At 47.6% G+C, this 24515-nt stretch overlaps 1 protein-coding gene across 2 annotated transcripts in view; it reads left to right on the forward strand.

Moving 5' to 3' along the window:
* The window catches only part of NUP133 (nucleoporin 133), a 1444728-nt gene that overhangs the window by 1149845 nt on the left and 270368 nt on the right, over positions 1 to 24515 (forward strand). For both annotated transcript variants that reach the window (XM_069606929.1, XM_069606930.1), the window contains one exon: positions 21506 to 21624. In XM_069606929.1, the coding sequence (XP_069463030.1) occupies positions 21506 to 21624 (119 nt within the window). The remainder of the gene's footprint in view (positions 1 to 21505; positions 21625 to 24515) is intronic.

The raw sequence follows: 24515 nt of genomic DNA on the forward strand, positions 1-24515 counted from the left end.
ATAGAACCTTTTACCCTCATCTACCGCAGTTGAGCTTGCAAGCTGCTTGGTACCAAGGAAATCTCATAAGCACTTTCATTCAATACCTAGTCCTTCACCAAACGGAAGAAATCTCCGGTGGCTTCTGTCTCAGGCTCGGTACCAGAGAGCCAAAAAGATGATAATTCGACTCTAATTTCTGACTTGGAAGACTTTGAAGCTTCCAAATTGTTTACAGTTCCACCATAACAATTTTTCAGCATTCCTGTGAGAGCTCAAACTCTTCACATTTTGCCTCAATTTTCCCATCAGTCTGAGGACAATTTGTGTCAACCTACACTGGTTCATCACAACCTGGACCCCAACAGGGTCTAACCAACATTCAGGTGCCTAGACCGGTGGTGTTGAACATTTGCAATCCTAGCCAACCGCTTAATAGGGCTGACTCTTCTACTTCTCCTATCAGATTAAAAGAACCTCTACCTAGCCCTTCCCAAATTGGAAACAACATCACTAACACAGTGCCGGAAAGAATGCTTTCTGGGCCCTTCCTCCAAGTCTTGGCTCAACGCATCAAGGACAAAATGTCACCAGTATTACCGCAGAGATCGGTTCCAGTCGACTCTACTCCTGGCCCTTTGTAGGTAACCGTGGACAATGAGGACCCTGCTCCCTCCACACAAAAATCAGAAGATGTGAAAAGACACTGACTCAGATTCAGAGGAGCACACCACTCATTCACCTTCTAAGGTGTTCCATGCCATTGTCACTAAAGCCGTGCAGGCTCTTGAAATCCTTCCAAAGGATAAGCCTGAAACGGCTGGTGGTGGTGGGAAACTGCCATCACAGCAGTCTAAGGTTCCTCTGCCCATGGAATTGTCCGTCATAGAGCAAGCTCTAGCTTGTTGGGGAAAACCTAATTCGCCCGATCTGAATGACACCTGGCCTAGTAAGATGTTGTCTGTCTTCCCTTTGTTCCGCCTCCCTTGCCTCATCGCGCCTTGAAACACTTGTGTATAGGCGCTTTATAAATGCCATATCCTATCATTCCAGTCCCCACATCTCCAAGGCCCTAGATAATAAATACAAGGTGCCCAAGGACAAACCCTTCATTCTCATGGAAAATATTCCAGCTCAATCAGCAGTAGTCTCTGCTGTCCTTGGCGCAAAGGGTGAAGGTCCTGCTCCATCTCCAGCTTCAGTGCTTGACAAAAATGCAAAAGCATGGGAGACCCAAGGTAAGAAGTCTTAAACCACCTCTACCTTACAACTTAGGCATGTTAACAATGCTACATTTCTGGCGGGATGCAATATCCTTAACTGGGAGAATCGGGAGCGATTCACTGACATGCTACCTCAGGAAGCCGCCGACGAGTTCTCTTTGTGGATCTCTAAAGGCAGAGAAGCTGCTATGCAACAGCTTCAAGTCGTTAAAGCCCTAACTGACACAACTGCTAGGTCAGTTACTAGTGCAATCTGCATGCATAGGCATGCATATTTGTCTGCCTCCTCCCTTCACCAGGATATCCAGGAGAAAGTGCTGGACCTTCCATTCGATGGCAAAACATTGTTTGACCCATCTACAGATGAGCTCCTACAGAAATGTGAGGCCAATGTCACAGCAGCTAAAACTGTCTGCTCCATCTCGGTGAAAAAACCATATCACCAAATCTTCAAGGCATTTAAACCACGTACACAAGGCAACAGTGATTCTTCCACGTCTGTTAAGTCGTACTACTCTTCCAAATAGTAAAGGTATAGACCAAAGACTAAATCGGCCCCTCCCTCTTCCTCTAATTCTGCTCAGGAGCAAATGAAGGCTATTCGAACCCCCCCCCCGCAAACCCCCCTCAGGCACGTACATACCTTCCTCACCAACCATCATCAAGGAGCATATATCACTGGTAGCAGGAAGACTTTCCAACTTCCTCACTTTTTGGAAAACCATTACTCAAGAGGAGTGGGTTCTAAATATTATTCAACATGGATATCGCCTTGCCCTTCCGGCCATTCCACCTTCCTCTCCTCCAAAGCTCCAAAAAACCATTCCCAGAGCTCCCGGAAGAGATTCAAAAACTCCTTCTAGGAGCGATAGAATTGGCTCCCCAAGGGGAAGTGTAGATTAGGAATTTTACTTGCGTTATTTCCTGATCCCAAAGAAATCAGACGGGGTCCGTCCAATTCTGGACCTTTCAGACCTCAACCAATTTCTGTCTCATGATACTTTCCATATGATAACCATTCTTCAGATTCTGGCTTCTCTACATCCAAACGATTGGATGGCATCTGTAGACCTACAGGATGCTTATTTTCACATCCCAATCTACAAACACCACCGTCAGTTTGAGATTCACAATGGGAAGTTCTCGTTACCAGTTCACATGTCTACCCTTTGGGCTAAATTCTACCCCCGGGGTTTTCACATAAGTCCTGGGGTCAGTGGTAGCCTACCTTTGGTGAGTCAAGCTCGTGGCCCTTAGCCGTTTTTTGCTAACTAAATGCCTCTGTGGATTCTGCAACTTTAATCCCTAAACCCATGTAATACGCAAATCCCCTCCTTAGGATATTGCTACTGGGCTCCTCTGTAAAGCCTCCCCTTCAAGAGGTGCCTCAACCTATGCAAATGCAATCCATTCCTCTCCTCTGCATGACAGCTCCAGAAGCGAATTTTCTGCACCCTGCCTGAACATACCTTAACAGACGAGCCTGAGGCTGCCGTGGAGTATAACTACACAAGGTAATATTATCTAGCTCCTGTCCCTGACTCCACATTCCTAAATGGTTCATTGAATTCAGGCCACCAGACTAAGCCCCTTTCCCGCGTATGTCTCCCTACAGCACCCGGTTTTGGGTTTAGCGGGTCTTTAGGACCCAGCCCTGAAGCCGTTACAAGAATTCTAGGCAGAGAGATTCGACAACCACCATTAAGGTTAGTACTCTATTACCCTGTATGTCGTCATTTCACGTCTAGGTGACATCTATTTTAATTTTCCCTCCTGGGTTTTTTAATGTCATGTATATGATTACATTTTATTCGAAAAACACACACTACCCAACTAATGTTAGCCTCATTTTGTATGTTCCTCCTTCAGGGACACCTAACCCAGTCCTCGGAAGAAGGCCCAACAACTCGTATGCCGAAACGTCGTAGCACCCAACACCATCTGTGTACAGTTCGTCCCCCATCTTTGAACTTTTGATTGAGATCCAGATGTAGACCTATCATTGGGTCACCCTTTTTGTGCCCAGCATTGCAACTATATGTGTATAGATTGCTACAAATGTGACTCTGTTTACATTGTGTATAAATTATATATTCACAAGTCACGGGAGGTGATGGTGTTACACAAAAAAAATATCTCACACTGTCAATTTAGGGGACCTTGTCGCCAAGATCCCTGTCTGTAAAACTATGATAATGATATGAAGTAATTTCATCATCTGTAAATGGAAAAAAAGAAAAAACAGCTAATTCATAAAGTCTGGCTAAGTTTAAATAAATATCTGTTGTTGCTTGTGAATATGTGCATGGGGCACTTTGCTAATTAAGGTGGGTGTCAAAAATATGACATAACATAATATTGTTTGTTTGAAATACAAACCACGAGAATCCAAGGGCAGGACATCCCCCCAGACACCCCCCCCCCCCCCTGTGTTTCCTTTTTTCTTTTACCTTTGGTTACAGACAGTCCATCTATACTCCTACCTAGACGACTGGCTTCTCAAAGCCCAGTCTCAGGAGGAATTGTTTCAGACGTTGCAAATCACGTGGCATACTCTGTTCAACCTGGGGTTCTCCATAAACCTGAAAAAATCCCAACTCAGTCGGTCGCAAAGGATTCAATTCTTAGGAGCAGTTATAGTTACTACTCTGCACAAAGCCTTTCCACTCTTGGAAAAAGTGGAAGCCATTCAACAAACCATTGTTCGGTTCTCTACCCACCAGTTACTAACAGCTTGGTGGTTTCAAAGGCTCTTGGGCCTCATGGCCTCTTGCATTAACCTAGTTCCCTTTGCAAGGCTCCATATGAGAACGACCCAGTGGCATCTTGCTCTCAACTGGAATCTGCTCTCAGATCCCCAAGAAATAAAGATCCAAATTCCAGGCCAAGTTCAAGACTCTGCTCTGGTGGAACTCCCCTGAGAACCTTCTAATAGGGTCTCCCTTTCAACCTTCCCCTCACCAAATAGTCATAAGAACAGGCTCTTCAGAGTATGGTTGGGGAGCCCATAGACAAAGTCTAACAGCTCACAGTCTTTGGTCCTCACAGGAAGGGAAGGACCACATAAATGTCCTGGAACTAAGAGCCATATTTTTCTCTCTCAAATCTTTTCTTCCCTCACTTCAAGGAAAGGTGGTGAAAATGCTAACGGACAATACCACAGCAATGTTTTATATCAACAACCAGGGGGGGCTCGCTCCCGCCCCGTTTCTCCTAGCAGAACACATTTTGTTTTGGCCCATTCAAAATCACATTTTCTTGTTAGCGTCCCATCTCAAGGGGAAGAAGGTCCTGGTTGACAAACTAAGCAGGTTACAGTCCGCTCTGCATGAATGGGAGCCGAAACCATCAGTAGCATACATTATATTTCAGAAGTGGGGCCATCCATTAGTAGACCTTTTTGCCAACCAGCACAACTCACTTTGCCCGCAGTTTGCATCAAGGCAAGGTCAGGGTCCTCGGTCCCTGGGGTATGCTCTACATCTGGATTGGTCGAACCGAACCCTTGATTCCTTCCCACCTCTTCCATTAATTCACAAAATATTGCTGAAATTCAAAATGTCACACAACCCGACAATGATTCGAACAGCCCCGTTCTGGCCTCGCCAGATTTGGTTTCCAGATCTTCTGGAGTTAGCGGGAATACCCCCACTTAGATCTTCCACTTTCGACAGATCTTTTGACTCAACAGAAGGGGCAGGTTCTTCACCCCTCCCCTCAATTGCTCCACTTGAAGGCTTGATTCCTGAAAAGCTAGCCTCTCCCACTCCCATTTGTCAGAACAAAACATTGCTATTATGCCGTCCTCCAGGAAAGCTTCCACTACGAAGCAATATTGTAGCAAATGGTTACGTTTCTGTCACTGGGCCTTTGAACATAACCTTGACCCTCTATAGGCCTCTATTGATAATGTCATGTCCTTCATGTCTTATCTTGGTTCCACCGGTCTCAAGGTAGACAAGGGCAAACATTACTTATCAGCTATCGGTGCTTGCCTGAATAGATAACACAAGTCTTTTTCTCTTTCCAACGAAGCCAGTAAAAGGCACTTCGAGGGCCTTTTACTTTTATATCCCCCTATTCGTGGCCCTCCACCTCAGTGGGATCTCAACAATGTCTTATCAACTATAATTCAAAAACCATTTCAGCCTTTGGCTTCATGCGATTTAGAATTCCTAATTTGGAAATCGGCCTACTTAGTGACCATTACTTCAGCTAGAAAAATTGGTGAGCTCCAGGCTCTTTCTTCAAAGGAACCATTTATAGTGTTCCATAAAGTCGTCTTACGTACTGTCCCCTCCTTTCTGCCTAAGGTGGTTTCTGATTTTCACTTAAACCAGGAAATATGTCTTCCTGTTTTTCTTCTTAGACCGCACACGTCTGCGGCAGAAGAGAAATTGCATAATGTAGATGTAGTAAGAACTTTAAATTTCTACCTTGAAAGGACCAAACAGTTTAGAAAAGCAGACCAGCTCTTTGTTACCTACAGTGGTCCTTCTCCCAGCAATAAAGCAGCAAAGGCTTCTATTGCCAGATGGATTGTCTCCTGCATCTCCAAGGATTACGACTTGAAAGGGCTTGTGACTCCGCAGAGACTTCTGGCTCATTGTACTAGAGTCAAAGCAGCATCTGTAGCTTTTACCACGCACGTTCCCATTGTGGACATCTGTAAAGCAGCTACCTGGGGTACCCGCGTTCCTTTTGCAAGCACTATGCTATGGACACATCGTCCAGAAATTATGCAAAATTCAGGCAAGAGGTTCTCCGTAACTTGTTTGCCTGAATCCTATTCATGCTGTCTCCTCCACCCTTGCTTATTCAAAGGTGTTTTAGTCTGGTCCCTACCAGTTGTACAGGAGGGAGAGCCAGGACGACAGAGACATTTCAAATGACCTTCATGGTGATTCAGGTTCTCTTGGTCCAGGCTCTCCCTCCTTCACAACACCCACCCAGCCATCCCCTACAGTACGCATGTACTTAAATTCTACCGCCTCGGCGGAACCACAGGAACTGGGTGTGAGGGTAAGGTGTGGGCCCCGCACGTGGCAGGATGCACGCGTGACGTAGGCCCTTCCCCTTCTAAAACTCTTAAAGTGACAGCTCTTTTTCAGCCTGCTTTTCCGGCCCGTCTGCGAATGCAGGTGTTCCCGACCATCATGGTTAAGGTTCTCTTAGTCCAGGTTCTCCATCCTTCACAACTTTTTTTCATATTTGTTTTTTGTTTAAATGGAAGTTCCTCGGCTGTGGCCAGCGCCATGTGGCTCTTGTTCAGGCTCCTTAAAATTATTTTTTTTTTTTTAGGCAGGGGGGTTCCACAAGTGTAACACTTTAAGCAGTGACCCTAACTAAGAAAGAATAGGAATAACAAATAATCTGTCTTTCTGGAATTCTATACAATAATTGCTTTGCTCATTAATGGTTTATTTCAGGCACACTTTCGGGGGTGAGTCACTGATTTAGTCTGCTCTTAAACACCTCAAATTCACAATGCAGACAAAAGCTTCCAAAAAGCATTTATATTAGAATATGCATCCATTTCGCACTATGTATTTTTCTTTTCGCAGGTTGCACTTATAGCATGTTTTTCCCCCGCAGTTGTCTGATACTATCATCACAAGACATTTCATCTTGGTGTCCTCGGTCACCTGACAAAATCCTTGTTCCTAAAAGCCTGTGTAGAAATGTTTGATCATTGCACATAAAGTGGCCCTTGATTTCATTGTGCCACTATTAATGATTTGTTGGAATTAGTCTAGTTTTCCTATCTTCCTGGCAGGCTGCTCAGGATGTTTGTTTTCATGTATGAGGTAACAGGTGCCCAGAGTATGGGATGCTGTGCGAGTGTGCTTCTTTCTCTATGCTACTCGAAATACTTTAATACAGAGTTATGAACCATCCCAATGGTATGTATTTTGCCAACCTCTGAAGCCTGAAAAGTTGATCCATGGAGGCTTGACAGCTTTGCACCAGACCTGCAGATGAACTGGCCTGCTGTTAAATCTCAGTTACCAGTTTAATGGTATCCACTACAGAGTATAATTTACTTTGTGACTTTGAGAACCTTTAACCATGTAATTGCTCATTTTACTATAGCCGGTAAGATAGCTCAGTGGGTTGAGCGATCTCTGTGATGTGTGTTTGATCTGCAGTTTCGAATCCCGGCAAGGCCAACTCAGCCTGTCATCCTTCTGAGGTCGATAAATGAGTACTAACACAGGTTGCGTGATATTGTACGTATATTTGTTCTATATAAAGCGATTAAGCATAAGTGCCATAATAACACATCATTATCATTTGGCCTTGGACCTCTGCTTGGATTCACAGTAACTTGGTAATATGGGCCTAGGCACCCTGATATTAACAATACATATGGTGATCTTTCTTGTATGAAATGTATATCACATTTCAGTGATGTGATATAACCATATTTTTCATAGTGTATTTATTTATTTATTTATTCACATTTGTTAAGCGCACATCAGACCGAAGGCATCGTGGCGCTGGTTACAGTGTTTCTTACACGCATTTGTGCCCTTGGTTACATTGGCAATGGTTATGCTTTAGTACATGTGCATAGAGAGCACAGAGGTGGTCAGGTGCACAAGTTAGTTGAAGAGAGAAGTTTTAAGTTGTTTCCGGAAGGAGAGGAGGGAAGATTCTGCTCTGAGGTTGGTGGGCAATGTGTTCCAAAGCTTAGGTGCCAGGTATGGGAAGCCTATACCTCCTGCCCTGGATCTATTGATGCGTGGTATGGTGAGACGGTTGGCGTATGTGGATCTGGTGGGTCTTGTGGATTGGGATCTAGACAGTGTGTCAGATAGGTAGGAAGGTGCTGTGAGGTTGATGCATTTATGCGTTGTGGTGAGTATTTTGAAAGCAATCCTGTCCTTAACTGGGAGCCAGTGGACGGCTTTCCTTGCTGAGGTGATGTGCTCTCTTTTGGGTATGCTGAGTGCTGCTCTGAGGGCATTATTTTGGGTGGTTTGGAGCCTTGCTAGGTTGTTCTTGGAGGTGCCGGCTAGGAGCGCGTTGCAGTAGTCCAGTTTGGCTCCAATAGTGGCTCTTGCGATGGACAGGCAGTTTTCTTTTGTTAGGAACGGTTTTATAGCATTGATGAGTTTAGTGCTCAATGCCGATGCTGAGACGATTGCGTTTACTTGTTTATCCATCGATAGGGTGGCATCTATGTGAACTCCTAGTGTTTTAACTGATGATAGGACTGGGATAGTGCTTAGGAACAATGCTGTGTGATGCCACTTCCTGTTTTGTTAAGGGGTGAAATGTCATGTTCCATCGATTCCTGTGATGTCACTTCGGGGTGGGGGGGTCAAATGACATCCCTTCTGTGATGTCATCAGCGGTCAAGGGTCGTGTGATGTCACGCTACCCCTGGCATTTTGGTCAAATTACATCCCTGTGTAAAATTACACACTGCCCCATTAACATGTTTTGTAGTGGTCACATTCTATATGAGCAAGTAAACCCAAGTTGATGTATAGAAATTACTACAACACAATGTAAGGCTGTGTGGAAAATGCAAAACTGTCACTGCTTTCCAAATATGTTTTTAAATCTTCCATTGCAGTATGTTTCTAAAATCACATGAATAATTTTGAGTATATGCAAGTTAAATAGTTGTGTGAATAAGGTGTTGTTACTTAAAATGTATTTCAAAGCCCTCTTGAAATATTCATTTGTTCAATGTACATTGATGTATTTTCCCTGCGGCCCGATTTATGGTTCTTTTAGATGAGTTTACCCTCAAGGCCTGCATTCCATGCATACTATTAAAATAACATAACTATTCTTGCACCCACTTAAGTTTAATTTTAAAACATTTGTTTCCCTCTGAGAAGAAACGACTGTGTAGTGTTTATATTTTTGTGTTTATTCGATATTTGTAATGCTCCTATACAACAAATGGTGTTTCAAGGCGTTGTGTAATCATTTTACTCCAACCGTCATCTGATGAGGTCAGAGAGACTATATTTTTGTTTAGTCTAATAACATGCATCAAAATGTGCAATTAAAAAAAGCAGAGCAACTCATCCTTGGGCTATTAGCTGTACTAATAACGTTCTTCCCTTTTAAAAAAAAAAACAGGCGTTGCCAGGTGACTGGTAAACTGTATCAAGCTGTGCTGGTTTGAAAGTAACAGGTAATTGCTTGGCAAAGATATTGTGCTTTCTCCTAGAAGTATGGCTGTTACCAAGGCCATCGGGAGATGGATCCACACTTTTACCATGCACTACTAGCTTGAAAAGGCCAGAGCAAATTACTGTGGGTCAGACAATGCTGAAGCTTCCAGGAGGTGGGTGGCTATGGGTATTCTAAATTCTGTGACCCTTGCCACGCACATTTTAAATATCGTCCAGCGTTGATTTACCATTTGCCACAATACAATAACCTGTGCCTTGGCAAACCAGCTTCCACGCATCTTTTTTTTGCCATCTTTATTTTGCCATCACAGATGAGACAAAAGGAAAATTCCTCTAGCCACAGCGTGATGTATATATAAACCATACGGCAAATGATTTTAAACATGGCAAGCACGTCCCTGTATCTGCCACCCTGCAGGCTAGGCACTAAAAGCCCTTCTAAGATGGTGCAGAGTGTAATGGCATACTGAGGAGATATGCTTGTGTGCAGTTCATAACTACAGAATTGGTATTGTATGGATTTGAAAGCTCAACTTGAGGTAGGTAGCAGCCATGGGAGCTGGGTTTGCCATGCTCTTGTCTGTGCTTTTTTTCAATGTGAGCTGTTAATATTTAAAATAGCCTAAAATTGAAACAAAATTATATAAATTGTGTAAATTATCGATTAACAACTTCACCAAGGAACGCACAACTATTTTCTTATTACTTTACTGTCACTTAATTGCTCCAATCAAAAAGTACTGCTTGATCAAATGTGTGCTGTTGTAAATAGATTTGGTGAGTACAAAGTAAACCAAAAGATATAAATTACCATTAGAGGTAGGTTCTTAAAGGGAGGGAGGACAAGTAGCAGGGCTGAACTGTGACCGATGAAAGGTTTATCATAAGCTCTCAATGTTACAGATCCTCTCTGCTAACAAAGCATTTTTTTCTCAGCATTTTTACTGGGATTTCAGATAATACATAACACCAACAAGAACAGAATACCATTGATCAGTTGGCATATCACACAGATGTTGCGTTGTTCACACACAACCAAAATCAACCCTTTAAACATATGAAGAACATTGTGCCATCCTCACCTGTAGCCTGATCGTAGAACCAGCAACTGGTATGAACACATTTCTAGTTTCCAATATCTCCTAGAGGAGCAGCAAATATTGCATTTTAATCAAATGCATCCCACATAAAGGGGATTGGACCAAACACAAAACCGTTCCCACCACACCAGATCCCCACAAAGACACATATCACCCATTCAAGGCCACTCTCACTCCTGCTACCTTTGTACAAACAAGGGGGATCTTTCCAATCCAATCATGCACTACTTCTCTCATTCTCTGTTCTTTATATCCCCAAGCCCCTTTTCATCTAGGGTACACCCTTTTTGAAAGAAATACGCATAATTCTGGCCAGACGTCTGTGGCCACTGCTTGCAATATACTAGTGAACAATTTGTTTCTTCCATGATTTTGTACATGTCAAGATTGTCTACCCGACCTGTGTAGGTGGTGTGGTGCCTCCTTTTATAACCTCCGTGTGATTTGTCTCTTACCTAATACCACTGCCAGATTTGAAGAATCTGACTTGATGTGGGGGCAATTTTGGTGCAACACACAAAGATTTTCCCTGGCTCCGACACCACTGGAATTCCTAAACCTTTGCACCCACTTTTCCCCAAAAATAGATAACTTCGTCAAATTCCCAAACCAAGTGGAACACGGCATGTGGGATAACTAAAGCTCCAATCTGACGTGCAGGAGCAGATCCTGGATCTGCCCTTTGAAGGCGTGGACCTCTTTTGATTTGTTGGCTGATGATGAATTGACAAAGATGAAAACCTCCACTCAAACTTCCAAGTCCTTGGCCATCCTGACAAAACCATGTCAGAAATCCTTCCCTCCATCCCAGAGCAGGATTGAGTTCAATCCCTTTGCTTTCTCTGGCTTCAAAGGGTTCCAGGACCGCAGTACAGAGAGGCCTGACAGGTCGCTCAGCTAAAACAGGAGGAAGCATCTGAGTACGTTGCACTGGTTTTTCAGCTCCCCCCGCCTCTGATGAAAAGAAATAGTGACGTCAGGGTCATAAAACACAGCTCGTCTCTGGGGAGCGGGGACTTTGGCTATGTTCCAGGACACCTGGAAGTGTCCCGTGGATCCTATCCGTTGTCTCCGCGAGCTTCAGTCTTCCTCTTCCTTTGTCTCTACCTACTCTTACGTCCCGTCCCCTTTCCTCCATACTGTATGGGCGTCCCTTCCAAGGGACGGGAGACGGAACCTTTTTCACCAGAAAAAACCTTTAAATTTAGAGGCGCGCAGGGGTGCGGCCCAGGGAGCATGCACTGCCCTGACTCCGCCCTCTGGCGCCACACCTCGGTCCCCTTTTCCGCGTCGAGGGGAAGGGCCAGATTCACCAGTGCTCCTGGGCTTGGCTTTGGCCATGTAATTCCACGCACGGATACTTCTTCTCTTTGTCTTCTTTTTTGTCATTCAGGTACTCCGGCCTTGGGCGTCACGCTCCTCCCTGGCGCATGTCTACTTTTACAGAGTTCAGCAGGTGTCCAGCCTGCAACGGGCTCATCCCAACTTCAGACCCCCATGTCCTCTGCCTACGTTGCCTTGGCCCAGACCACGGTTGGCAAGCTTGTTCAGCGTGTGGCTCGCTGTCCTCAAAAGCACTGAAGAACAGACTAGCCAGGTGGAGGGAGCTCTACCAGAAGTCGCCTCCAGAGGATCTCAAGAACTTTGTGAAACACGAACCAAGCCCAAGGTAGGGCCGATATTCTCCATTGCACCCCGCAAGGGAGACTCCTTCCCAGGGACTCTCCCGTGCGGCAAGGACCACCGGTCAGGTCTTTCTACCAGCACGTGCACCGAGGCTGCTTCAGTTACCGGCCTCGGGGCCGAGGGATCCTCGGATCCTCCCGGTGACAGTGTTGAGGGACCGGAAGGTTCTTTTACCGGGTGTTCACCCGAGGGGCTCTGCCCTTGTACCGGCACAATGACCGAGGGGTTACGCCCTAATACCAGCAATACGTCCGAGGGGGCGCCTAAACCCAGCTCTACCGACCCCGGGTCGAGAGTGCCACACCTACCGGGCCTAGGCTCGAGGAGTAGGGTAGGCCTTGTGTTAGGTCGAATTCTTATTCTATGGCTATTTTCCCTCACCTCGTGAGTCCCCCAGCAGCTTTGCTGGATTTCTGGAGTTTATTTTTCCACTTGGTAAGAGTGTGGCTCTTTTTCCCACTCTTACCTGTGTCTTGTCATGTGCATTTCTACTTGTTGTGTGATCTTGGACTCTGGAGCACACCACTCCATGAGCCCAACTTATTGTGTGTGTGTGTGTGTGTGTGTGTGTGTGTGTGTGTGTGTGTGTGTGTGTGTGTGTGTTACACAGCACCTTTTAGTGCAGTAACACAGGGTTGTCTCCAAGACTTCCCAATGACTCCTTTTTCTGGGGCTGACTACTGTCCCCCAGAAACAGGTAAAGTTGCCATTAGCTTTACATAGTCACTTTAAACTACAGACCCAGTACATCCCATCTTAAATGGAGTACTGGAAAGGGTTCAATCCTACCCCTTGTTGTCTGCATCTCTGAGCTTTGTTTTGCTCTTTTAACATTTAGACTTGACTGGTGGCAGTGGTATCTACCCTAACTTTTCTACCGCAATTATACTATATAAACATGGTATAAGCTATTGTAATAGCCTCGAACATAGACCCGCTTGACCAAATACTCTCTTTTGGCTCCGATCAGGTTTATTCGCCATTTCTTTTAGTTAAAGTCCTTCTAGTGTTTTACTTTGCGCGGCAAACCAGGTTTGCCTTCTTTGTTCACTGTCTTTTGGTGGGCTTCTGCCAAGAAGCCCTCCTCTGGGCACCTGGGTGTCTAGGTGGGCTGAATGTGAGGGAGGGGTGTAGTCACCCTCTGCACAGGGTATCCTAGGAAACCCAAGTCGCACTTTGCCATGCTTGGCTGAGGTGGTTGTCCGGGCCAGACAACCCCCCTGCTGCGTGATTGACATCCAGGCTGTGTGAATGGGGGATTTTCGCATAAAAGGCAGGACTCTTGGGCTGGAAGTCAGAGTCGCACCAGTGGAACTACAAGGAACCGAAGAGAAGCAGAGAAGACAACGGCTGCTGCAACTACCCCGTCCCGGTGAAGCCCTGCTGCAGTCCTGAGCTATCTACCCTTCAAAGACCAGAGAAGATCCAGTCCGGAGTCTTCTTCCCTTGAGCCTGGTGGGGGTCAACCAGCTCATCTTCCACAGCCAGAGGATCCTCTTCATGGTCGAAATTGCTGCACCCTGCTGTAGTGGTCCGGATAGCCATCTGAAGAGCCTCTCCTGTTTTAAAGGAGTGCACCTTTTATTCACCGTTGCTGCTGCTGGCCTCATCCCTGAGTAGTGCAGACCCCTCCAAGCGTCCTTCTTCTTGTCTCCACGACCGAATCTCCAGGAACCGTGGGTCTGCAGGAGACTACCAGCAACCACTGCTGTGGCACCAGCTTCTTCATTGAATAAGGTAATGTGTCCAGCTCCGAGGAACTAGGGTGAATCCCTTGTTCTCCTCATCCAAGGCTTGCCCTTGTCTTCCTTCCCTCTTATAACTTTTGCTTCCTCTGTTGACAATATCCAAGTACCCCTGGCAACGTTGAATCTTGAACTGTCTGACTGTGTGATCCTCGACAACAGGAACCCGGTTCCACTTGACACTGGCTCCGGCCTATTGACTTTTGTTTTCCTGTCAGCGAGTGTTCTGATTCTGTCTGCCTTGACAAAGTATTGCCTATGATTTTTGCCCCCAACTCTTTGGTTAACCCAGGTGCTAAGTGTGTTTTGCCCCGGTAACATTTCTTGTCGCGAATACGCGTATCTTTAGTAAGACCAAACTGTCAAAGTTGTTCTGTGCCAATAGAATTGGTTGTGTGTAGTGTATTTTTCGTGTGAATTTAATTTAATAGAAGGGAAGTGTTTTACCAACAGATGGTTTAGAAATAAATGTACTTTTACTTTTCAACCAAAAACCTTGAGTCAGTGTTTGCTTGAGTCCCAGTAATTGTGGTCTTCGATGTCATTTCTACTACTGCTCATTTGCTCTTGAGATAAGTCTGGCTGCTCCGTTACTGCCACTTTAACAGTGTAGTACAGGCTTTTACCAAAGGTGAACTTGTATTACCACTTGTAGTCTTAATTGTGTGTAGTGGTCCCTAAGGGCACTGCACAGGATTCTGCCTAACACCCTGTGATCCACACGCACGTGTCTTGGACGAAACCAGGCCCAGCGGGCTGAGCAACACGTCGCAGGCATGTGGCAGGCAGCTTGACAAAATGACCGTCGCGCAAGACGGAGGCAACCGTCCAACGCCATTCCAGGAGTTCGGCGAAGAAAGTGTGTGACTGGTCTCAAACAGGTACGTGGCCTACAGCCTACCCCTCTTTTGCACAGGGCAGCTTCTTTTGTGTCCATATGGGCAGGTTACGCAGCGGCTCCAGCAGCTCTTTGCTACCCTGTCAGCACCCCCTGCTACCGCCTCAGTCAATGAAGAGGTCTTCTTCGAAAGGTTCCTCGGCCTCGTGAGGTCACCTCGGATGGGGGGTATTCTCAAAGACGCCATCGGGGAAGTCCTTCCCACAATGTTAGCGGCACCACGGACTCCTCTGCCGGCGCTTCATGCCCTGACGCAGCCGACTCCTCGGGTGGCTCTGTACCAGCCTCCGGCGCCAACTACTACTCCTCCTCCTCCTCCACAGGATCCCCCAGACCGACAGGATACAGATGAGGAGGAGGATCCAGACGTGCCATCCTCAGCCAGGGCCTTCCACAAACGTCTTTGCTGGGCTGGCTGAGTATCTGGGCCTACCCCAACCCAAGGTCGAACAGCCGGCAGAGGGGGTTCTGACGGAACTCCTCACGCGACGCCCCTCTGCCAAATCGGGGATTCCTTTGCAGACCGATGTAGTCTCCCTGGCCAAGAAGGGCTGGCTCAAACCCCACTCAGCCCAGCCGGTCAATTGACGCCTGGACACCAAGTACAGGCAGATGGAGGGGGATACACTTTTGCTTTCGGGCCATTCTCAGCCACACTCCTCAGTGATTGCTGCAGTATCACTATACTCCAAGCCTCAGTCATCCTCAGCCTCCTCCTCTGCTGCGCTGCTAGGCAAGGAGGAGAATATCTTGGAGGCGTACAGCAAGAAACTCTATTCCGACGCGTCCTTACATCTTCGTTAGGCCAACGCAGATGCCATGCTGACTGCTGCCAACCAAAGATTATGGCGTGAAATTGCGGACTTCCTTCCGGAACTCCCCGCCCAGAGCCAATCACGCTTTAAGGCGGGGCTAGTAGAGGCCAAGCTTGTGGCGCATGATCTCATGGAATCCACCGTGGCCCATATTGACACCTCTGGCCGTGCCATCTGTATCGCCACGGATATGAGAAGGACAGCCAGGCTCCTGGCAACAAAGTTCAACCCGGATGTCCAGGAACGCATATTAGATCTACCGTTCGAGGGGGGGATTAGAGGGAGGGGCCTTTCCACTCCTCCACAGACTAAGAGCTGGGCAAAAAGAAAACCGCTCACAAACGGCCAAGTCTTTATCCATCTTGACAAAGACCATGCCCAAATCGTACTCCCAATCTCAGCAGTGCTCCGATAGGGGTCATACATACAGATTGTTCTGATGCTTCCAGAAGCGTAGATCCAGGCAGCGGGACTGCTCGCCGTCTCAGAACCGGCGCAAACAACGTTTGGCTTCAACTCGGCCCCAACAGTCTTCACCAGACTCATGAAGGCGGTGGTGGCCCGCCTCAGAGCGCAGGGCCTCCACATCTACCCATACCTGGACGACTGGCTCGTCAGGGCGTCATCTCCGGAAGCGGTTCACCACTCTTCCCATGCAATTATGAACACTCTGCTCAATCTGGACTTTTTGCTCAATCACAAGAAGTCGCAGTTGCAACCCACGCAGACTGACATTTTTGGGCCTCATCTGGGACACGTGCTCCCAGAAGGTATTTCCTTCGGAGGACAAAATCTCGGCTATGAAGAGGGCCACCACCCACTTCCTCATAGAGGTGATCTTGGCATGGTGTCTGACCACCCCGAGTCTGACGTGTCTATCAAGTATGGTCCGAGTGGCTCTAGTTAGCTGACAGCCCTATTCCCAGGCCCATCCAGGTTGAGGGCAGCAATGGTATTGTAGTCCCTGCTCCACAGGACCGGACAAGAGGGTATATCGCCAGCATGTCTGCCATCTGCATATAAAAATCGGGTTTGTCTATATTAGGCCCATATATATTGAGAAGTACCACCTGCAGTCCAGTCAGCAAGCCGTCCAACAGCACCTAACGCCCCAGAGGGTCTACTTGTGTGGTCTTACATACATATTGTGGTGATTTGTGAATCAGGATCATAACACCTCGGCTTTGGGTAGAATATTGTGTGTAAAAGCACTGTGTGCCCCAACCTTTAGCAAATCTTTTGCAGCCTGCCCCCAGTGAGTGTTTCTTGTAGGAAAAGGATGCAGGCTTTGTGCTGTTCTGCATATAGTTGCAGCTTCCCCATCTTAGCATGACTGCCAAGACCACTAATGTTCCAGGTCATGCACCCCAGTGTGTCAGCTGCCATCTGGCCATTGTAGATAGAAAGCCATGGGCCCAATGCAGGCCCATAGGGAGCACCCTGTAAAAAAAACTCTTGAGGGGTTGTGGCCCTCTGACAGGCCTGTCACACATGTCAATTGTTTTCTGTTTACTACTCCCTGTCCCCCCCTCCCGCCACCTCCAACCCCCTCCCAATCAGGGGGATGAAAACCCTGTAACATAGATAACCATAACAATTGCCACTTAGCGGGGGGAGGCTGTACGCGTAATTCAGCCCGGTTCACAACACAGCAGAGTGCGGTATAGCAAGTGTAGGATGCACAACGATAAATGGTAAGCACTGACGCTGGAGAGAGAAGATGATTGCCACTCTTGGCCCATTACAGGCATGCTATGTTGGGTTCTGCCTCAGTATATTAACTGCGGCCATTAGATAAAATCATTTACTTAGAGGAAGTATAAGCAGGTTCACCCAGGGAAATGTTTGTCAAGGAACTTCATTGCATCTTCGGGGATTGTGAAGAAATAAATCTTCTCAGAATGCTCCACTCGTAGCCTTGTGGGAAACATAGCGTAGTTGACCCCAAGGTCGCAGAGCCTCTTTCACTGCCAGGAAGGCTTTCTGCTCCTGTTGCCCTGTGATGGAGAAGTCAGGGTAAAGATCCCCTTTCTTCCATACTGTTTGGGCGATTACAACTGATTGTAGCCCCAGGGTGGAGAGGAGACCCAACTTAAGCAAATAGGTTGCTGAGAACCGCCTGTCCGAAAGCCGCCTCAGATCTAGAGCCGGCATCCAAACAGTAATGCTTGCAGAAAGCCAGGGGAGAGGCCCAAGTGGCTGCTCTGCTTATGACTTGCCAAGGGACATGGCGCTGGAAAACGATGGCCGTTGCCTTGGCCCTGACTGCGTGGGCATGTATGTTGGCCGGAAGCGGCTTCTGCAAAGTCGGAACTTTTCCCTTTGACTGACACCACTTCATGCCCCGGCCGACTTCATGGGGTTCACTTGGGATCCTACTGAGATAAAATACCTGTGGATCACGAGGCACCAAGACTCGCTATATGAACAAAGCTTCGGGTCCTATGTACAGCAACTTAAGCCAAAGCTGCCTACTTTGGCTAAGCTGCTCATACCCGCTCTGGCAAGGTGTCGCTCCTCAATGATAATATTACCGCAAATACTGTACTGCTTCTCGAATGTCCCAATATGGCCCAGGGCTGTGCTGTTCGACGGGCTTATAGCCGCGATAAACAGTTTCCTGCGGCATTCTGGAGCGGTAAGACAAAAATGGACCACACTTGTGAGATCCTACAGTCAGGATGGCCTAGCGGCCCCTGATTTTGAGAGGCTCAGTATGCAGCGTACTGGTTTGTGGAGGGCCCTTTGCTCCCACATGTGAAAATTGAGCGACACTCCAGTTGTGGCAAGATCCTGGGGTGCCCAGCCCAGCGGCCACCACAGCATTGGCGTGGGACAAAATAAGGAGGCAGACCGGCAACCCTCACCCATTTCACAGAGACGTACTGTTGTGAAATCTCTTCTCAGGGTTCCCGAAGATTAGCAAAACTGCTGCGGCCAGGTGGGCTGCCGACGGCCACTCTCCCTTGGGCGGCATGTATGAAATGGGCTCTTTTGTGGCATGGCCTTGCCTACTTAAATACCCAAGTGTGCTGTCCTCCCGATGGCTGATATATGCAGGGCTTCGGCGCGCAGTTAGGAAGACATGGACCGAGTTGTCCCTCATAGCCCCCGGACGAACCACTATTAGCACTGATGATAGGAATTGTTGTACCCACTGGGGTGGGGTCTAGTATAGGCAGCTTCAGGACCGGATCAACAAACCGCTAACTAGGCTCCGTGAGACATGGGGCAGGGAATTATGTACTGACGTAACTGACGAAATTAGGGAGGGCATGTGCATGCGGACTCAGGAGGTTTCCCTAAATGTTAGATTTCGCCTGACTCAATTCAAGGTACTTCACAGATTTCACTACACCCCAGCTAGACTTCACACCATGTCCCAAGACCACTCACCCCACTGCCCTAAATGCCATATGTGCGATGCAGGCTACGTCCACATGGTTTGGGCTTGCCCCAGAATTTCTGAGTACTGGACAAGGGTTTGCACTGCTATATCTGGGATGCTTGAATGTCCTATTGACCCGGACCCTATGAACTGCCTGTTCCATGAGTTCACGTCGCTTCAAGAAGAAATCAGCGTAAACTTGCTAGTCTCTGTAATTGTTACGCTCACCTGGTCTCTGCGGGGGCGTTGGGGCACGGTTGCACCCTCCCTGGAAGTGGATCACCCTTGTCAGGCTTCTTCCCCTGCACATATGCTGTGGGCTGCGACAATTGGTGACACTGCTCCTGCGTGGATATGAGAGACCGTGAGAATGCTGATATCTGACTGTTGTCTCTCTCGAACCCGTCTTCCCAGTGTGGTGAGCATGCGCCGACCCTCACCTGTTGATTAATGATGATGAGCGCTCTGTCTTGCTTCTCACTGCAGGGGCGCTTCTTGATGGACCGAGTTCCTTCACTGGCCCAGTGTACGTGGCAGCCCAGACCAGCTGTGTCTTAGCCACTCCTGATGGTGTCTTAGGGCTTTAAAATATTGTGATGTTAGTTCCTGATTGTCTGTGTCTTTTAATGATGTCTCTCTTCTGCTTTCTTCCAACAGGTGAAATTGCAGCACTGCGGTAGTTGCGGTGCATTAAACGAGGACAAAATGGAAGAGAAAGGAGCCCACGATGCTCCGACAGCAGGTGAGTGTTGGTTTAAGGTTGAGCACGAAGATTTGTCAACAGTGTGACCTTACACGTAATGTCTTTGTAATTTCTAACCTTGTCTTCATCTTTTTCTCTTTCAGGTGCTGTCTTCGGATTAACTGCTCGCCGTGCCGCGATGTCTAGTTTGAAGTGCTGCTTTTCTGAGGTCTGGAGATGGATGATGAATGCCAGAGTCAGCTGTGATGCGTGCCGAAGAGAACAGGTCCCAAGGTAAGTGCCGAGGCTGGTAGCTGGAATGAAAGGTAAGTTGCGATCAGGCGGCGGTGAGAGTTACGCTGCCATCAGTACAGAATAACGTGAAGCGCTTGCATGAAGGCTGGGCGGATTTATATAGTCTAGCTGTGGCCACGCCCATTAGCCTTGGCTTACTGGCCCCACCCTGCCACTCCTAAAGGATGCTGCACGTGCAATGCAGCTTTCCCCAGCAGCCACGTCCGAATAAATGCACGTGGAAGTTCCTGCAGGTGAAATAAAGTACTTTTGCACCAAATAAAGTGTGTCAGCTTACATTTGTTCATGAGCCTGGCACCAAAGGCGCCAGGACTGAGTCCAGCTGGGCCTTTTTTGCTTTATTGTCCCAAAGTGACAATTAAAAGTTGTTACCCCTTACCCTCGTCCCCTGATAGTGCGGGGTCTGTGTTTTCGGGCCAGTGGTCATGACCGTAATGCTCCTTGCAGTACATTGTATATTGTTGTTATAGCTTACATCCGCTAGCCCCACCTTAGAACAATGTCTCCACTTGGGCATCGGATACTGACGAGCGCTGGATCTCCCTGCAGCAAGCCTGATGCATGCTGCAGGACATATGGCCACCTTTCTGAGCTTACCTGCAAACGATCGCTGCTGACGGAATGGAAGACCCAGACCCTCCGGACCCCTCCGCTCCCCCATGATCTCTGGAAACATGTGTTGGGTATGAACTCGCCAATCAACGTTACATCCCATGACATAGCAACACATTGTGACATACTTGTGAAATGTGGTTGTTGTACAAACTCACACTGTCCTGTATAATGTCATTTAATTGATGGCCCTTGTTACCTTGTCAAGGAAATAATAAATAACGTTTTTTTTTTTTCTTTCTCTTTTTTTATGAGGTGGCAAGTGACTTTTTATGGCTGGCTAGTTGTTTGCAGCTTTACATTTTGTACTTTAAAAAAAAATTAAAAAATGTGTCCAAGCAAAGATGGCTAAAAAGCCATCTAGGATAGTGACATCACTGAAATATTTTGTTTGCTTTCTGAACCCCTATTAGTGTTTGTATTCACTCAAACTGGTAAAACGCCCTCAAATAATTAAAGTCAGCCGTGATTTAGACAAAGAACACATTTATGGAAAACAAAGTGGATAAGGAAGATATACATTGTCCTTCCCATATGTTGCGCGTCCTACTTTGCGTTATCCATGTGAAAGGTGTGTTGTGGTGTCCAATGAGCCAGGCATTCAAAGTTACTATGCAAGGGATTGTTTTTCCCCTATAAGATTGAGTAGGTGGTGATGTGGAATTGTTTTAAAAAAAAACATAATTGTCAGAGTTGTAGTGAGGAAAAAGCACTGCAATTTCAGTGAACGTGTAAATCTTGTTGAAAGGGCTTTTGAGGCAGAGCATTGCAGGTTTTATCTTCCAGGTGCCTTCAGAATCTTGATTCTATGTCACCCATCACAAATGTGTGCTTTTACCTGCGAATGCTTATATTTTGTATGCAGATAACTAATGCTCATGTATTTTCTTATTTAAATTGAAGAGATAGCTGAACAGGAACGTTTCCTGCTACATCAAGAAACCTTGCCTAGGCAACTTCAGGAGGAGAAACAAATGAACCTCAATATTATGCCTGTACTTACCCCAGTTCAACTCATAAATGTAAGTGTAACTGATTTTAAAGTTAATGTTTTAAACCTTAATTTTGAATAATTTTCTGTGATTGCTTCTTACAGCATGTACTTCGAGCGATACGGTCTTCCTGGTCATACTTTTAGCTCAACACATTCATCCAATTATCTTTATTTCACAAATTGTCTTTGATATCCCTTTCTGTTTATTTGTAAAGTGGGTTATGTCTATAAACCCACTGTGGTGTTTATGTGAGTACATCTACAAAAAAGAAATTTCGAATGGATTGTGTCCTCCAACGTATTCCACATCTTTAACATATAATGTCCACAGCTGTGCACTTCGGAAACTTTTTCGGAAGAGAGCGATGACGTCGGGTCGATGTCCCTCGAAGGCCTCCGTCGAGGGCGACGTCACCAGATGCTATAAATAGGACGCACGGCACCCGTAGCCTCGGTTCTGTTTTTTCCGCAAACGTGTTTGCTTCGAGAACTCGGCGCACCTTGTGTTTCATCGTAGAGATGTCTTCTTCTTCGACCCCTCCGACTCCACGGTCTGACTTCAAGACTTGCCGGGACTGCAAGTCTAAAATGTCGATCACCTACCCGCATCACATTTGTTTGTGGTGCTTGGCGAGAGTCACGACACCGACGACTGTTCAAAAGGCCAGTCGCTGACTGCCAAGGACTTGCAGGAGCATAAGGAGAAGCTTCAGGTAGGTAGGGGTTCTAAGCCCAGTAAGTCCCAGAAATCAAAATCGAAATCCAAAGGGTTGTCCAATGACGACTCGAGGGGTGACTTTCCGCATCGGGAGGAGGCCCGGGGTTCTCGGTCCAGGAGTGATTCCCGCCATTCTTTTTCCTCGTCCTGGCATTCCCGGAATCGCCGTCACCGGTCGCCTTCCCCGTCCTCCTCGGAGGATGGAACCGCCAGGAAAGTGGCATGCACGACGAAGTCCTCGACTCCGGAGGAATGGGCTGCCTGTAAGCAGCAGATGTTGGCGATTTTTCAAACGCAGGGCACGGTTCTGGTCACGCCTTCTGATGAAGCCGGCAGGGAATGGTCTCATAGCGCGGCTGGCACGCCTTCGGGCTCGGGTCCACGACTCGCATCGGGAACCTTCGCGGTCCCGTTCAGACAAGGCTTCGGATCTTCGCAAGATATGTGGTTACAGGTCTCGGTCCTCGTCCCCAGCGAGACCACTGCAACCTGCTAAGTGCTCGAAGCCTGCGTCGACTCGGTCGGTGCCGTGTCCGTCCAACTCGGACGTCGAGGCGTTGCCTTCTTATCAGCCATCAGCTCCGTCAGCACTGTTGTCGACGCCGAAGCCTTTGGCGCTCTCGACGCCGAAGCCTTTGGCGCTCTCGACGCCGAAGCCTTTGGCGCTCTCGACGCCAAAGCTGTCAACTCTCTCGACGCCTTCAGGGATTTCTGCCCGAAATTTACCATTGGAGTTCCCTGATCTGGTGGATCCTCCAAGGAAGGCTACTGCTAAGTCTGTGAGGCCAGTGGTGGACTCTAGGCCCTCTTCTGGCCCCAGGCCAGGTTTTCACCTCCCTCTGGATGACACATATGAGGAGGAAGAAAGGTCTGACTTTGAGGACCCTGTTCAGCAGGATGTGGCTCCTGTCTTTTCTGGAGACAGTCAGTTGGAGGAGTTAAGGCAAACCCTCCATGATGCCAGTGGGTTGGACTCTTCTCCGGAAGTGGAATTTGGCAGGCCTGAAACTGGGGCTCATGCGGAGTCGTCATACAGGCGGCTCATGGCTAGGGTCACAGTGTCTGGGCTGGTCCAGTCCTCCTGAAGATTTTGTACAAGATGATTTTACGGACATCTTGGACCAAGGTCCGTCCTCTGACCCGGTGTTACCTTTTCATCTCACTTTATAGAAAAGGGTGGGGGCTGCTTGGCAGTCACTGGAATCTCTTCCGGCTGTGAACAAATCAATGACAAAGAAGTACCGCCCTTCCGTTAGCGACACCAGCTACTTATCCACTCACCCCACCCCCGAGAGTTTGGTGGTTCAGGCGGCTACGGCCACCTTCAGCCAGTCGGCGTACCCTACCATCCCTCCTGATGGGGACGACCAACGCTTTGACGATTGGGCTCGCAAGGTATTTTCTGCGGGGTGCATGGCATTGAAGTCAGCCAACTTTACTTGTGCCTTAGCAAGGTTTTCACACACACTGTGGAACTGTTTCTTTAGCGGCTGAGCATATTCCCGAGGGGGAAGAAAGGGATGGGTTCCTTGCTCTCGTGCAAGATGGCAAGGATGGCATGTGCGAATTCCTTCAGTGGGGATTGGATACGGCCTAGAGTGTTAGCCGGTCCATTGCTGCGAGCACCGTTATACGCAGGTTTTCGTGGTTGCGGTAGTCTGTTTTTGCCCCGGATGTGCAAGCCCGTCTTTTGAACAAGCCCTTTGATGGCGCACATTTGTTTGGCAACAAAGCTGACGAGAGCCTTGAGAGGTTGCAAGCTGCAGCAAAATCTTTAAGCGCAGCTGTTCGACAACCTCCGCCTTTTCGTCCTAGGGGACAGCAGTGGAGGGGAGGTTCTTTTCGTTACTACTCCTCCTTTGGTAAAACGAGAGGAGCTTCCAGTCAAAGGGGGCAGCGAAAGAGTACCCATGGTGGGCTGGGAAATAGAGGTGCCAAAGCCGCTCAGGCAGCTGCCTCTTTGCCTTCAGGCACTGCCGCAGCCGCTCCAAAACAGTCATGAGGCCATGTCCCATGTTTCGCCGGTTGGGGGCAAACTGTCTCAGCATCTCGAAGAGTGGCGAGCCATTACTTTGGATGCGTGGGTTCTGGATACAATAGCGCAAGGCTACTGCCTTCCCTTCCTAAAGCGACCTCACGACAATCCACCGGGGAAACTCTTTTTGAAGCTTCCAGATCCGCTCCTTGTGCAGGAAATCTTG

Source organism: Ambystoma mexicanum, chromosome 4p (assembly GCF_040938575.1).
Source record: "Ambystoma mexicanum isolate Mex_15411 chromosome 4p, UKY_AmexF1_1, whole genome shotgun sequence".
NCBI lineage: Eukaryota > Metazoa > Chordata > Amphibia > Caudata > Ambystomatidae > Ambystoma > Ambystoma mexicanum.